At 39.9% G+C, this 14,340-nt stretch overlaps 1 protein-coding gene across 1 annotated transcript; it reads left to right on the plus strand.

Moving 5' to 3' along the window:
* Positions 1-2,894: 2,894 nt before the first annotated feature.
* LOC110588588 (band 4.1-like protein 5) lies at positions 2,895-4,460 on the plus strand. Its single transcript, XM_044912596.1, is given in 3 exon segments — positions 2,895-3,516; positions 3,518-3,940; positions 3,942-4,460. Coding segments are annotated over 3 exon segments (1,512 nt in total). The 5' UTR covers positions 2,895-2,896; the 3' UTR covers positions 4,411-4,460.
* Positions 4,461-14,340: the final 9,880 nt, after the last annotated feature.

Below are 14,340 nucleotides of genomic sequence, written 5' to 3' on the forward strand. Positions count from 1 at the left end.
TTCATTTTTAATTTCTAATGGGTGTGACGTCATTTCTTTCCAGGTTGAAGTAACAGGATATATATAACCTCCTACATTAAACAATTAAAAAGGAAAGACAGAACATATGAAACAATGGTTTTAGACATTGGATAGCATGTAACACATGACTGTGACCGAAAGGGAGGGGAAAACAACAAAGAGAGTCCAACAATTGTTGCCCCAGCTCACTTCCTCTAACATTTCTAGGCTTGCAGGCAGAGAGGGAGAAACCTACATGAAGTGTAGCCGTATTTTGGAGTTGAGGAAATGCAGCTGGGAGTGTAGGAAGGCCAGGCAACTAGAGTTCACAGGGAAGAGTAGCAGAGAGAGAGCCGCACACAGACCAAGCGTCGGAAATGTGCAGAGAGTCCCCTCAGTTCAGTGAGGTGCTGAGGAGCACATGCATGAGAGGAAACTACCTTTAACGCTGGGAAAGAACTAACTGAAAGGAACACCCAGGACAAACAGCTCACTCGTGGCCAGGAAAGCTTGGGTTCCCACGTGTCAGAGTGGAAAAAACCGTATTATATGTAAGGCCCTGGGTAGAGTACTCAGAAGTGCATGGCCTCAGTAGGGAGGTGGTGAAATTAGTCCCACTAAACAAAGCTAAAAAGTGGACCTCAAAAGGGTCAAACTATTAATAAGCAACTTTGTCTCAAAATAAAGCTCAAAACATTTTAAGATGTATCAGAATATCCAGCACCCAAAAAGGTAAAATTCAAAATTTTTGCACCTAATAATAAATGACTGGGCATGCAGTGAATCAGGATAATCTGACCCATCTTGGGAATGACAGTGTATTTCTCATTAGAAATAATGCAACTTAGAATTCTATACTGAGAGAAAATATCTTTTTAAAATAAGGGCAGAATAAAGACTTTCTCAGATATACAAGACCTGAAAATATTCATCTTCAGGACACCTGCATTGGAGGAAACTCTAAAGTCCTTCAGGCAGAGGGAAAATAATACCAGAGGGAAATATGGATCTATATAGAAGAGTGAATAGCACTGGAAACAGCAAATATGTGGGTATAATATATATATATTTTTTTTTTTTTCAAAACTTCAACATCATGTTAAGGTAAAAATAATGACAATGCATGGTGGGATTTGTAACAAAGAGAAAATTAAAATGCCTGAGGTGAGGGGTGGGTGGTACAGATATGGGGGCTCAAGAGTACACTTACCCTGATGAGCACGGGGTAATGTACAGAATTGTTGAATCATTATACTAGACACCTGAGACTAATATAACACTGTATGTTCATTATAACTCAGTAAAAAAAATTTTTTTAACTTCTAAAGCTAACCTATCATTAAGAGTAGCTTGTTTCATGAAGTAGTGAACTAACTGAACCTGGAATATTCAAATAAGGGCTACAGGAAAAATGTATCAAATAGTTATTTAGCACATGGAGTACAGAGCACCTAGTGCTAATCTAAGTGAGTCTGGGATCAGATGAAAACTGGATTGGATATACTATGTATTTGTCACTTCAAATTATGTGCGATGGCCTGAATATTTCATTCTTAAAACCAGCAAAATATTTTAGGTACGTGTTAGAGGATTTAATGTTGACCTCACTAACACTTAAAGTTTTTAAAGACTTTCCTAAGGAAAGAAAATGCATGACAACACTAAGACACAGAGTGGGACAGAGAAATGGAAGTATACACGTTTCTCGGCCTTTTGGCTAAGATCAAGCGTACAGCTTAAGGGTCTTATCCTGTACATGAATTTATATAATATTACTTGTCAGTAGAGGATAATGAGTTAAAGACATATACTATCAACCCTAAAGCAACCATTGGAAAAATGGAAAAGGTATAACAAGTGTATTCATTTCCTGTTACAGCTACCACAATTTACCATAAACTTAGTGGCTTAAAACAACATGAAGGTGTTCTCTTACAGTTCTGTAAGTCAGAATTCTAAAATGGGTCTGCGGTGTTGGGTTTCCTCTGGAGGCTTTCAGGGAGAATCTCTTCCCTTGCATTTTCTGGCTTCTAGGGTCAGCCTACATTCCCCTCCTCCATTTTCAAAACAAGCAGCATAATTACTTCTTCTCTGACCTGCCTCCCTCTTACTAAGAACTCTTATGATTACCTCAGGCTCACCCAGATAATCCAGGATAAGCTCTCCATCTCAAGATTCTCAACTCAATCACATCTGCAAAGTCCCTTTTGCCACATAAAGTAATATATTCGCAGGTGAGGGTTAGGACGTGGACATCTTCATGATTCCAGGTCACAATTAGCTTACCACAGCTAAAAAATCAACAAAGTAGATCAAATGGAATAATAATAATAAAAAAAATTCTACTAATCCAAAAAGGCAGGAAAAAGGGGAAAAAAGTGAACAAAGGCCAGTTGGGGGAAATATAAAACAATATCAAAATTGTAGATTTAAACCCAACCATGACAATGGCATTAAATATCAACACTCCAGTTGAAAGGCAGAGATTTTCAGATTTGATAAAAAAGCAAGATACAACTATATGCTGCATATAAGAATCCCACTTGAAGGGTAAAAACAAATAAATTCAAAGTAACAGGACAGAAAAAGATCTATTGTGTTGGCGTAATCATAAGAAACAAGATCATTTCATACTGAGAAAGAGATCACTTCCTCAAAAGGATACAATAATTCTAAATGTCTATGTATCTAACAGAGTTTCAAAACACTTGAAGTAAAAACCTGTTAGACCTTCAGAGGATTAGCGCAGGGTGGGCGCGCGCCTCAGGTCGCCATTTCTTGGCGTCTCCAGAGGAGTCGCCCCCTGTTCAGTCGCTCTCGGGACCTCTACCCTCGCGTCGTCGGCTCTCCGCGTCGCCTTAGCCACCGCGCCTCCGTTCCCAGCCCAGTGACAAAAATGCTGAGCTTCTTCCGTAGAACACTTGGGCGTCGGTCAATGCGTAAACATGCTGAGAAGGAACGACTCCGAGAAGCTCAGCGAGCTGCCACACACATTCCTGCCACTGGAGACTCTAAGTCCATCATCACATGTCGGGTGTCTCTTCTGGATGGTACTGATATTAGTGTGGACTTGCCGAAAAAAGCCAAAGGACAAGAGCTCTTTGATCAGATAATGTACCATTTGGACCTTACTGAAAGTGACTATTTTGGACTGAGATTTATGGATTCTGCACAAGTAGCACACTGGCTAGATGGTACCAAGAGCATCAAAAAGCAAGTAAAAATTGGTTCACCCTATTGTCTGCATCTTCGAGTTAAATTTTATTCCTCAGAACCAAATAATCTTCGTGAAGAGCTAACACGGTAGTTATTTGTTCTTCAGTTAAAACAGGATATTCTCAGTGGAAAATTAGAGTGTCCCTTTGATACAGCAGTTCAGTTGGCAGCTTATAATCTGCAAGCTGAACTTGGTGACTATGATCTTGCTGAGCATAGTCCTGAACTTGTATCTGAGTTCAGGTTTGTGCTGATTCAGACTGAAGAGATGGAGCTGGCTATTTTTGAGAAATGGAAGGAATAGAGGTCAAACACCAGCACCAGCTGAAACCAATTACCTGAATAAAGCCAAATGGTTAGAAATGTATGGGGTTGATATGCATGTGGTCAAGGCTAGAGATGGGAATGACTATAGCTTGGGACTGACTCCAACAGGAGTCCTTGTTTTCGAAGGAGAGACTAAAATTGGCTTATTTTTTTGGCCCAAGATAACCAGATTGGATTTTAAGAAGAATAAATTAACCCTGGTGGTTGTAGAAGATGGTGATCAGGGCAAAGAGCAGGAACATACATTTGTCTTTCGATTGGATCATCCAAAAGCATGCAAACATTTATGGAAATGTGCTGTGGAACATCATGCATTCTTTCGTCTCCGAGGCCCGGTCCAAAAGAATTCTCATCGATCGGGATTTATTCGACTAGGATCACGATTTAGATATAGTGGAAACTGAATATCAGACCACAAAAACCAATAAATCAAGAAGATCAACATCCTTTGAAAGAAGACCCAGCAAACGATACTCTAGACGAACTCTACAAATGAAAGCAAGTACAGCAAAACCTGAAGAACTCAGTGTTCACAATAATGTTTCAACTCAGAGTAACGGCTCCCAACAGGCTTGGGGTGTGAGATCTACTCTGCCTGGGATTCCTTCTGTTCCCTCTGGTCCTGTGCTGGCAGAGATAGAGAATCTTCCAAGGAAACCTGGATTAGACCAGCATGACAGGAAATGGCTCTCTGCTGCCAGTGACTGCTGTCAATGTGGTGTAAACCAGTGGAACACAAGGGCCTTGTCCCCACCCCAGCCTGCACATAGAAACTACACTGACTTTGTCCATGAGCACAATGTGAAGAATGCAGGCGTCCATCATGGTGTTCATTTTCCCGGCCATGCAGCCATGACTGAGATATGAGTGTTAAGCCCGTTAGACACTGGGACTCTTTGTCATGCAAGTTGATGGTATACATTTTCCATACATAGAGGATTGACCACGTTAGGAGAATTTGGCAGAAATTACTTTATATTGAGTCACTACTTGTGTAGTGTTGTTTGTAATTGAATTCTTCTGTGAAAGGAAAAAGAATGTGAAGAAAGCTGTATGCCATCAATGATAATGACAATGCTTTTGTATTGAAAGGGTATGTATATATCATTGTAATTTTGGAAAGGTTTTTCATGATTTTAACATGTTAATACATCACTCAGAAGATGTCTCAGGAGAAGGTTTGTGTTTGTGTAAAAGCTGCCTGTTATCCTCTCACCCCATGCCATCCAAATAGATTGAGGTGAAAAGAGTAAGACACACTAATCACAAGTGAGAAGGAAGCATGGTCCAGGCACGATGTATCAGCCTTTGGTGATATGATACTTTGATAAAGCTGCTTTTCTATACCATTTTTAATACTTCTACAGTGACCCATGCCTTAATTTCAGTTAAGTGCCTAAGATTCTATAGTCATAATAAATGTAATTTTTAATTAAAAGCACTTTTACTTTTTAACAAGTATTTTAATTTACCGAAAGTAATGTGATTCATGTAAAGAGATAAACCTAAATGGTTACTTTTGCATGATTAACTAGTTAACTAGTGGTTAACTAAATTTAGTTACATTACTACTGAATGGTTGTACAAAATGGAAAATGTATTTACTTTTGTCTTTTCATTTTCTCTTTTTCATCTTATGCATCTGGTAGATTTCCCAGGTTTGCAGCAGCCTCGTAATCTAGCCTTGTACAACCTTTAGTAAAGCCCAAACCATATCGCTTTCAAATGGATTGGATATATTACTATTTTGGTCCCTTATGAACTTCGAATGTAGTCATCTAAGCTCTTTGATTTAATTCATAAAGGCAGATTATCTGGAAAAAGTACATTTCTAATGTAATGGGAACTGATACAAGGGAAGCATTTCTTTTGCCTTTCTGTAGTTTTTAGAAATTTTAACAAACCTTAAAACTATGTATATGGTAATTTGAAGATATATTGTAGTCTGAGAATTCATAATAATAATTCAAGATAATGAAACTTTATTATAAACAACCTAACCCATATATCATCCTGTTTACTTCTGAGGTTGGTCTAATCCCTCTCTGCTAGATACAGGTTTCAGAGGGCTTTATTACTGGACTGTTGGTTGCAAATAGAATACAACTTGTCATTAGAAAATAGAAGTAAGCAAAATTAAGTAAGATCTAGGAATGAAATTTATAGACAGGTTTCAGTCTGTGATTTTATCACCAACTTTTTTTTTAAGATTTTATTTATTTGACAGAGCGTGCGTGTGCCCGTGCACAAGCACAAGCAGGGGGAGCGGCAGGCAGAGGGAGAGGGAGAAGCTGGCTCCCTGCTGAGCAGAGAGCCAGATCTGGGCTCAATCCCAGGACACTGGGATCATGACCTGAGCCGAAGGCAGACGCTTAACCGACTGAGCCACCCACACACCCCATCACAATTGTTTTAAGGAGACAGAAGCTCAAAGTATTCTTTAGCACATCCTGTAAATATGAACAGGTCCATATCTTAAATAACCCAGCTCCCTCCCTAAGTCTTATCATCATAAAGCATGCTTAAAAATGGCCACTAATGTATATCCTTCAGAGTTGTTTTAGACTTTACATAGCTCAGATTATAATTGTCAGGTATTATTGATGGTGATTTTTTTCTTTAAAGCAGGGAATTTGCATCATAACATTTTAGCACAAAAACTCTGGTTTGTGTCATTCAGGAAAAGATTCATGGGTGTGAATATGACTGTTTCTGTAATAGAAACCAAAGAAGTGTAATAATAAAGCTTTTTAGCTCTTTAGAAAGTCCCAAGGTTTGACTTTTTTGTACCCTAAAATTAATCTTGAAATCTGAAGATTAGACTGCTGAACAATGCCTTATATATATATCTTAGCAGAATCTTAACTTCAGGAAATAGGGAAGGATTGTAATAGAGTAATAGAGTAAGATCTTCAGTTTACATTGAAAGTGGTCATTTCTATACTAGAATTTGAGTTAATCAGTACTGTTACATTTAAGTGATGGAAGAATCACATCATGATTATTCTTTCTTTGAAAACCTTGTTATATTATAGTTCATTTGAAAAGTCCTGATGATAGAAACTAGATTGGAGGGATGGTAGGGAGAGAAGGCAGTGCGCAGGGGGCGGGGGAAGTAAGAGGCTAAGACTGAATGGTAGTAGAATCAAATCTGTTTATTTTTTACAAGTTTCTCTATGATCTAGGATTTCATATCAAATATTGTGACTATTCTTGCTACTGATATTTTCAAGATATACATGTTTCCAGAGCTATGAAGAATAATCCTAAATTAAATAATTCATCACCAACTTAAAAAAAAAAAAACCTGTTAGAAATGAAAAAGGAAGTAGACTAATCTACAATTATAGACAGAGATATCAATATCCCTCTCTCAATATTCAATAGAATAAGGGGAAAGAAAATCAGAAAGGATAGAAAAGACTTGAAGAACACTATAAGCCAACTTGACCTAAGCCACATTTATGGAATATTCTACTTAAAGAGTAGCCAGATGCACATTCTTGATGGTGTACAAAAACATAACCAAGACACAATGTGTTCTGGGGCACAAAATAAGTCTCAATAAATTTTGAAAGATTAAAATCATATAAAATATATTCTTTGATAACAATGGAATTATTAAAATAGAAAACAATAGAAAAAGATCTGGAAAAAACACAAATATTTAGAAACAAAACAACGCATTTAAAAATAATTTATAGGTCAAAAAACAAAAAATACTAAAAACCCATTTTAAATTGAATGAAATTAAAAACACATCATATCAAAATATATTTGATGCAGTGATAAAAAATACAGAGCACTAAAATGCTTACATTAGGAACACCGATGACTTAAGCTTCCAGCTTCACAAATTAGAAAAATAATAGTAAATTAAAGTTGAATGAAGTAAAGGTATAGAAATAACAAATGTAAGAGAGCACAAATCAATTAAATTGAAAACAGAAAAAACATACAGTAAATCAATAAAAACAAAAGCTGGTTCTCTGACAAGGTAAACAGAGCTAATAAATCTCTAGCCAGACTGCTGATGATATAAAGAAAAGAGACCCAACTTTCCAATATCCGGAATCAGAGAAAAGAATATTACCACCGATTCTATAGACATTCCAAGTAAAAGAACCTATCATGAATAATGTTCACCCAATATATTCAACAATGTAGATGAAATGGACAAATTCCCTGAAGGATACTATATTAGTTTACTAGGCTGCTGTAACAAAATACCACAAACAGGGGGCTGAAGCAACAGAAATTTATTGCATCATAGTTCCGGAGCCTGGATGTCCAAGATCAAGGTACTGGGGGATTGGTCTCTTCTGAGGGCTACAAGAGTATGTTCCATGTCTTGCTTCTGATGGTGTTTCAGTGATCTTTTGTAGTCCTTGGCATGTAGAAGAACCAGTCTGATCTCTGCCTTCATCCTCACGTGGTTTTCTCCCTCTTCTTCCCATTGTCCTCCATCCCTCTTTCCTCACATGGCATTCTTATGTAAATTGCATGATACATGAAATTGCAACTAATTCAATCTGCAGAAGCAGACAGGAGAATCTAGCTGTCTTCTACCCAGTCAAACATTGAAGAGGTGTACAAACATATAAAACGATGTTACCCTTCTCACTAAATTTATTTTTGTTCGGGAAAATAGAGCTTATTTTCATAAACATACAGATGTTGACATGAAGTAAGCTTGTTACCATTATTTTTTTAATGAATTAACAAATAGTTTAAAGATTCGCTAATTTTAACTCTTCATATGGTAATTACTGATAAGCAGAAGCTATGTAAACAAAGGCTCTTTGGGGTCCTCGGTTTTTAGGAGTGTGGCAGGGTCCTTAAATCAGAAAGTTTGTGCTCTGGTCTAACGGAGCCATTTTATTTTATTATTTTAAAGATTTTATTTATTTATTTATTTGGAGAGAGAGACAGAGAGGGAAGGAGGGAGGGAGGGAGACAGCATGAGTGGGGGAGGGGCAGAGGGAGAGAGAGAGAGAAGCAGACTGCCCACTGAGCAGGGAGCCCAACGCGGGGCTGGATCCCAGGACCCTGGGATCATGACCTGAGCCGAAGGCAAACGCTTAACGGACTGAGCCACCCAGGTGCCCCTAACAGAACCATTTTAAAGATGACTAAGCTGAGGCCCACAGAATGGAAACAAATTGCCCAAAGCAACTACCGTCTGGCAGAGCTTAGACTCAAAGCCAGGATTTCTCACTCCATATGCTTCCATTGTACCACTCTGATCCTCTCTTGTCCTGAGTCTAGGTGAAGCTTTTCTCTATTTCTCCGTCTTGTCTGCCCAACTGCGACCACTGCCCCCAAAGGCACAAACATATCAGATTTGAGTTATAAACATGGGTCACAACTTGTCACAAGCCCCACTGACCTGCCCCTCCTCAACACAGATGACTTCTTCATCCTCACCTGGTTTGGAACTACTTTAAACATTACTCATTGTCCTCCCCGAGGCCAATTATGGTAAACAGACTTTGAATCTCTACACCATTCCAGGGTGGTCCCTCATGGAACTTTTTCCATGCAGCTCTATTTCTAAATTCTATTTCTCTTCTTCAATGCATTGGCACAATGCTGTATTTGCATGAATTTAGAATTTCTATAAATGAACTCTGGAAACCTTAGCCTGTGTCAAGATTATTTAGAGAGCAGAAGGAATGTGTCTTAACATGAGGGGTGGCAGGAAGGATGCCATCTCCCTGTCTGTTCACTTACCAGCAAAGAATGTGTGTGCTCTGGAAATGAAAGACGTCATTTCTACAGATGCTCATGGACGGACTCTGGATTCATTGGGGAATTTCTTCTGTCTTCAGTTGGCGGTGCCCAGGAAAAGCAATGTAATGGAACTAAAAAACAATTCCTCAGGCATATTTTTTTTCAGCTAGCAACAAGATCACCTTCCTCTAAGATAAATATAGGTTCATTTGAATATTAAGATTAATTACTTAACACCTGCAAACATCTCAAAGGAAAACTAATTATTTGGTTTGCAATAACACTGTTAAATTAGTCCAGACCTCCTTTGAGTGGAGGTCTTTTTCGCATTCCACTGCCACCTTGTACGATGCAGTGCACCTCCTGACTGAAGTCACTGCGTCCCTGAGCAATCTGGCACTTCCGGCCTCGAGGTCCGTCACACAGTTCATTGGGGTGGAACCTTAGTGTTTTGAGCTAACGTGGCTATTGACCAAATGGAACTGTCCCGTGGGTTCTCTCCAGCGGGTGCTACTCCCCACCCAGGTCATGCATTTCTCTCACAAATAATGCACCAAATCTCAAGCGATAACTCTTTGCTGTAACTTTCTCCCCTTCTGACTTCTTTAAACTTTTTTATTTGGTATACTTAACATGGACTTTTGATGGAAGGGAAATCTCTTGATGGGTTTGTGGGAGATAGTGCCAATTAGAACAGAAATACATGCATTGACATGTGGAGAACTTGAATCTGATCCCTTGTTCATCCAGAGTCTTCAGCATAGCTCAGTGACTGATTTCAGTAACTAAATACCAATCTGGGAGGAAGTTTTCATATCTGCTCTTAATTATTAGTTTTCCCCAGTGCTTATATTGTTCCTGGAGAATAAAGTCCGAGCCAAGTGGTGACAAAGGGCTCATTCTTTCCCTGAGCACATTAAAGATTCAGCGCACCTCCAAGGAGCCTCCGAACTGCAGCAGAAGCTTGCTCAGGGCAACTTTCTCCCAGCGGCCACTTCTGCAGACCACTGACTAGTTGAGCAATAAAGGGGGAAAAAGAGAGGATTGGGCTCCCACCCTCAACCCCCTAGCAGGAAGAGTCAATTTGCCCCTCCTTGCCTCTTGTTTTCCACCAGACTTTTCCAAAGATGTTTCACTTAACAAGAAGCATGCATTACTGTGAACATTGAACCAAGGAGATAAAGCAGGGAAGTCAGTATTTAGAAATCATTTTAACCATTTCCATACTTGAAAGTCAACAATGCAGCACGAAATACTTTAGCAGATGTACTGAGCAGCACTCGAGTTGTGAACGTAAGACGTTTCTGGATGAAACAATAAATTTTTGAGCACGTCATATCCCAATGAGTGTAAAAATGGGGGCTGGAGGGGCCACGAATGGGAACTGAATTACAAAACGTGGAGCTCTGTCTTGCAGAAAAGGGCCGATGTAGGAACCACAGGTACTTTGGCTCCAAATCAACTTTTCAGTCATTGTAACAGAATTGTTGCGCTGTCCTGAAACCCAAAGTCATTCGAGGCCAGGTTCTGAAGCAGAAGGCACAGGTTTGACACACAGAGGTAACTTGCATCTTTATTTTCAACATTTGGTAAGCAAAGGCCTCTGAGAATCACAGTTTCCCAGGCAGTCTGTGGGGAACACATGAGCCATACTGCAGGCCAGTCCCTAGGCAGCCGGCTCGATTGCCTGAGGATTTTGCCAAATAGGTCAATGCTGCTGGTGGAAAATGTGACCCTCAGGGCATGGGCATGTGGCTGCTATAACTGCCATGGGCGGAGAGGAAGAAGAGAGGACCGGGCTAGTGGGGGTTGGGGGGCCCTGCAAGGCCCCTGCGCTTGATAATGCAGACAACCCCACCCCCAATAGAGGCTCGCGTAAATTGAATGAATTCACTTCAGTTTCTCTTTTATCTTTTTTTTAAGATTTTATTTATTTGAGAAAGAGTGAGCGAGCGAGCAAGAGAGAAAGAATAGGAGAGGGTTGAAGGGCAGAGGGAGAAGCAGACTCCCCGCTGAGCAAGGAGCCCCTTGCTGGGCCCCGGACTCGGGGATCATGACCCCAGCGGAAGGCAGACACTTAACCCACTGAGCCACCCAGGCGCCCCAGATTCTCTTTTATCTTATACTGGGGAAGACAAGGTAAGAACAAAACTTTGATAATGATCCTGACAATGGAGGAAAAGTTTGTGGGGTTTTTTTCCCTTCAAACAAATCTCTTTCTCTTTGTGCATTTTCCTTCAAAATAATTCTATGCTTTATTCACAAAGAATTATACATAACTTGAGATTCCAATGTATCATTTGGGGTGGAAAAGCTGGCAACTGAAGCAGAAAGCCCCACGTTGTTGCAATTATCTTTCCTTTGCAAACCACCCCGCCCCTCTTCCCCCGCGCGGTGGTTTCCCCAGCGAAGGAGCAGAGCCGAAACGTGGGGTAGAGCGTCCAAGGAAAGAGCTTAGGGACTCTCACGGTGAAAATGTGCTGACTCTTTAAAAGGTAGTAAAGAGCATCAGTGATAGAGTTCTGTAGACTCATTTCTCACAAAAATACAGCTGTTTACTGTTGATTTTTATGCCACTTAAGTCGATAAAAATATTTTGTTTAGATGATAAATAAAATTAGCTTTGGGGGTCCAGTGAGCTTTGGGGCTAAATCATGTTGTTTTTGCCCTCAGAAGCCAATTTGGAAATAAAGGCGAAAATGATGTTATCTCCTGGGAAAGACTGTATGTATAGTGTGAGTGGGTTTTCTCTCTCTCTCTCTCTCTCTCTCTGTCTCTTTGCATTTCAATAGATGGAAAAACAGATGAGGTTTTAAAAATACAAAATGTTTCCTCAATCTTTGCTAAGCTTGAATAGAACTGGTTAAGAATTAAATAATTTATCAACAAATGGAAAAAGCATAGAACACGTGTTCTTTCCTAATTAAAATCTCTTAAAAATTAATAAACACCAAATGTAGAGGTCTAGATGGATTCATGCACCAGGGTTCACACACAGGGGTTATTATGTGTAGGGGCATAGAAGTAGTTCCTTGCTCTTCGTTTGCTTGTTGACTCATCATTACTGCCTCAGAAATGGAAGGAAGCTCCAACAGATAATGATATGGCAACCGCTGTGTGCAGACGCCTACATTCAAAATACAAGTCAGATCCTTGGGTTGTTAAAGCATGGAAAGGGAATACAATTGCCTTGTTTTCAAAAGGGCATTGACTTTTTCCATGGTGTCTTTGGGGGCAGGAGTGAGCTTCACAGAAGTTGCCAGTTAGGCTCTGAGTCTCATCCTGGTAGGAGAGGTTGAATCGGGGTGGGGGGATGTTTCCAGAAATGGCTGAGAGCAAGAGACAATTAGGACCCACAGATAAAAAGAAAGGCCAGAAGCTAGTCCCTGGGATGAGAGCTGGGAATCAAATTTGAGAAGTTGACACAAATTATAAATAGAAGGTGAGGCGAAGGATCAGGAACCATGGAGGTTATGTGCAGATAAAAACTGTAGCGTATTACGTATTTTTAAAATGGAGTATGACACAAAAGAGTTCAGGGTATAGACTATAAATGAGACAGGGAAACAATGGAAAGGAAACAGCAGTGGAAAAGCTGTGCCCTTGGATGAGCATCAGTCTCGGAATGCTTCATGTTAAAAGTGAAGATTTAGGGGCGCCTGGGTGGCTCAGTTCGTTAAGCATCAGACTCTTGGTTTTGGCTCAGGTCATGATCTCATAGGTGATGAGATGGAGCCCCACATTGGCTCCCTGTTCAACGGGAAGTCTGCTTAAAGATTCTTTCCTTTGCCCCTCCCCCCATCTCTCTCTCTCAAATAAATAAATAAATATTTAAAAAAAAAAAAGAAATGAAGCTTTAACTGCCAAAAGAATTGCAAGACACAGTTTGCTCAGAGATCCAGCCTGGGGAGGGGACTCTTGACATAGAGGCAAGGCCCGCCCCTTTTAACAAACCCTCACAATTTATGGATTTTTGTTTACTTTGGTTTTTGATGGTGGTTTATTTAGCTTCTGTAATTTTTTTAAACCCCAAGGAGAAAAGCGGTGATAAAATATTTACCCAAGTAGGTGTAACCATTTAAAATTTTCTACTCTTTCTCCATGCCAGACTCAATCCACCGACACATTCTAAAAAACAAGTATGCAAACAAAGCCAAATTGACTCTAAATCCATTTAAAAGCAATGTAGATCTTCCCTGAAAGGGTCTTGGAGAAAAGAGAAACCAATTGTATTGCATATCTTTGGAGAGCTAAATTTCCTAACAATCCTCCTTGAACATTTCATTTCCTCCAGGAATTCTACTCCTGAAACAGTTTCTACCTCCTTACCTCCCTCTTTACCTGCTTTTCCTCTCTTCTCACCCTCCTTGCCCTCTTCAATTTTGCCCCTCACATCTTGGCTTCTGCTGGTAGCATCTTCTCTCCCATAACACAATTTCTGCACCCAATCAAAATGACTAGACATACAGGGAAACATGACTAGCCTTCTCAGCTATTCCCATTCTCTCCACTTATCAGCTGTCTCTTTAGCAGAGCAAGCTTCAGGTACCTAATATGAGAAAGTGTTCTTTTTCTTCAGAAAGCAGGAGAAGATAAGGATTTTAAATACTTAAAATTTATTTTTCCCTTTCACATAAGGAATTCAAATCATTGCTTTGAGTTTCTTGCTCAGCATCATACAAATTTGAGTCAAGCATCTCAATTTAGATGCTGGCGTGGAATAGAAAGAGGACTAGGTCCAGCTGGGACTGTTGGGCTCGAGTCCCAACTCAGCCACTAAACTGACTGATGTGTACCTGGCAAGACTAGACAATTATGAGCTTTGTGCAACGTGAAGATGCTGGCCTGGACGAGAGGAGCTCTAGCGATGGCCAGAACTTGTGTAATTTATCACAGGTTACAAAGCACTTGTCACAGTTATTATTTCATTAAATTTTCACATGGTCTCTAAGGCATCAGGGTCCCCATTTGAAGATGATAACCACAGGGATTAGGTAATTTGTCCAAGGTCACACAGTTAGAAAGTGGTCAGAGCTGTATCAAAACCATGAATTTTTTGGTGCA

Source organism: Neomonachus schauinslandi, chromosome 2 (assembly GCF_002201575.2).
Source record: "Neomonachus schauinslandi chromosome 2, ASM220157v2, whole genome shotgun sequence".
Lineage (NCBI taxonomy): Eukaryota > Metazoa > Chordata > Mammalia > Carnivora > Phocidae > Neomonachus > Neomonachus schauinslandi.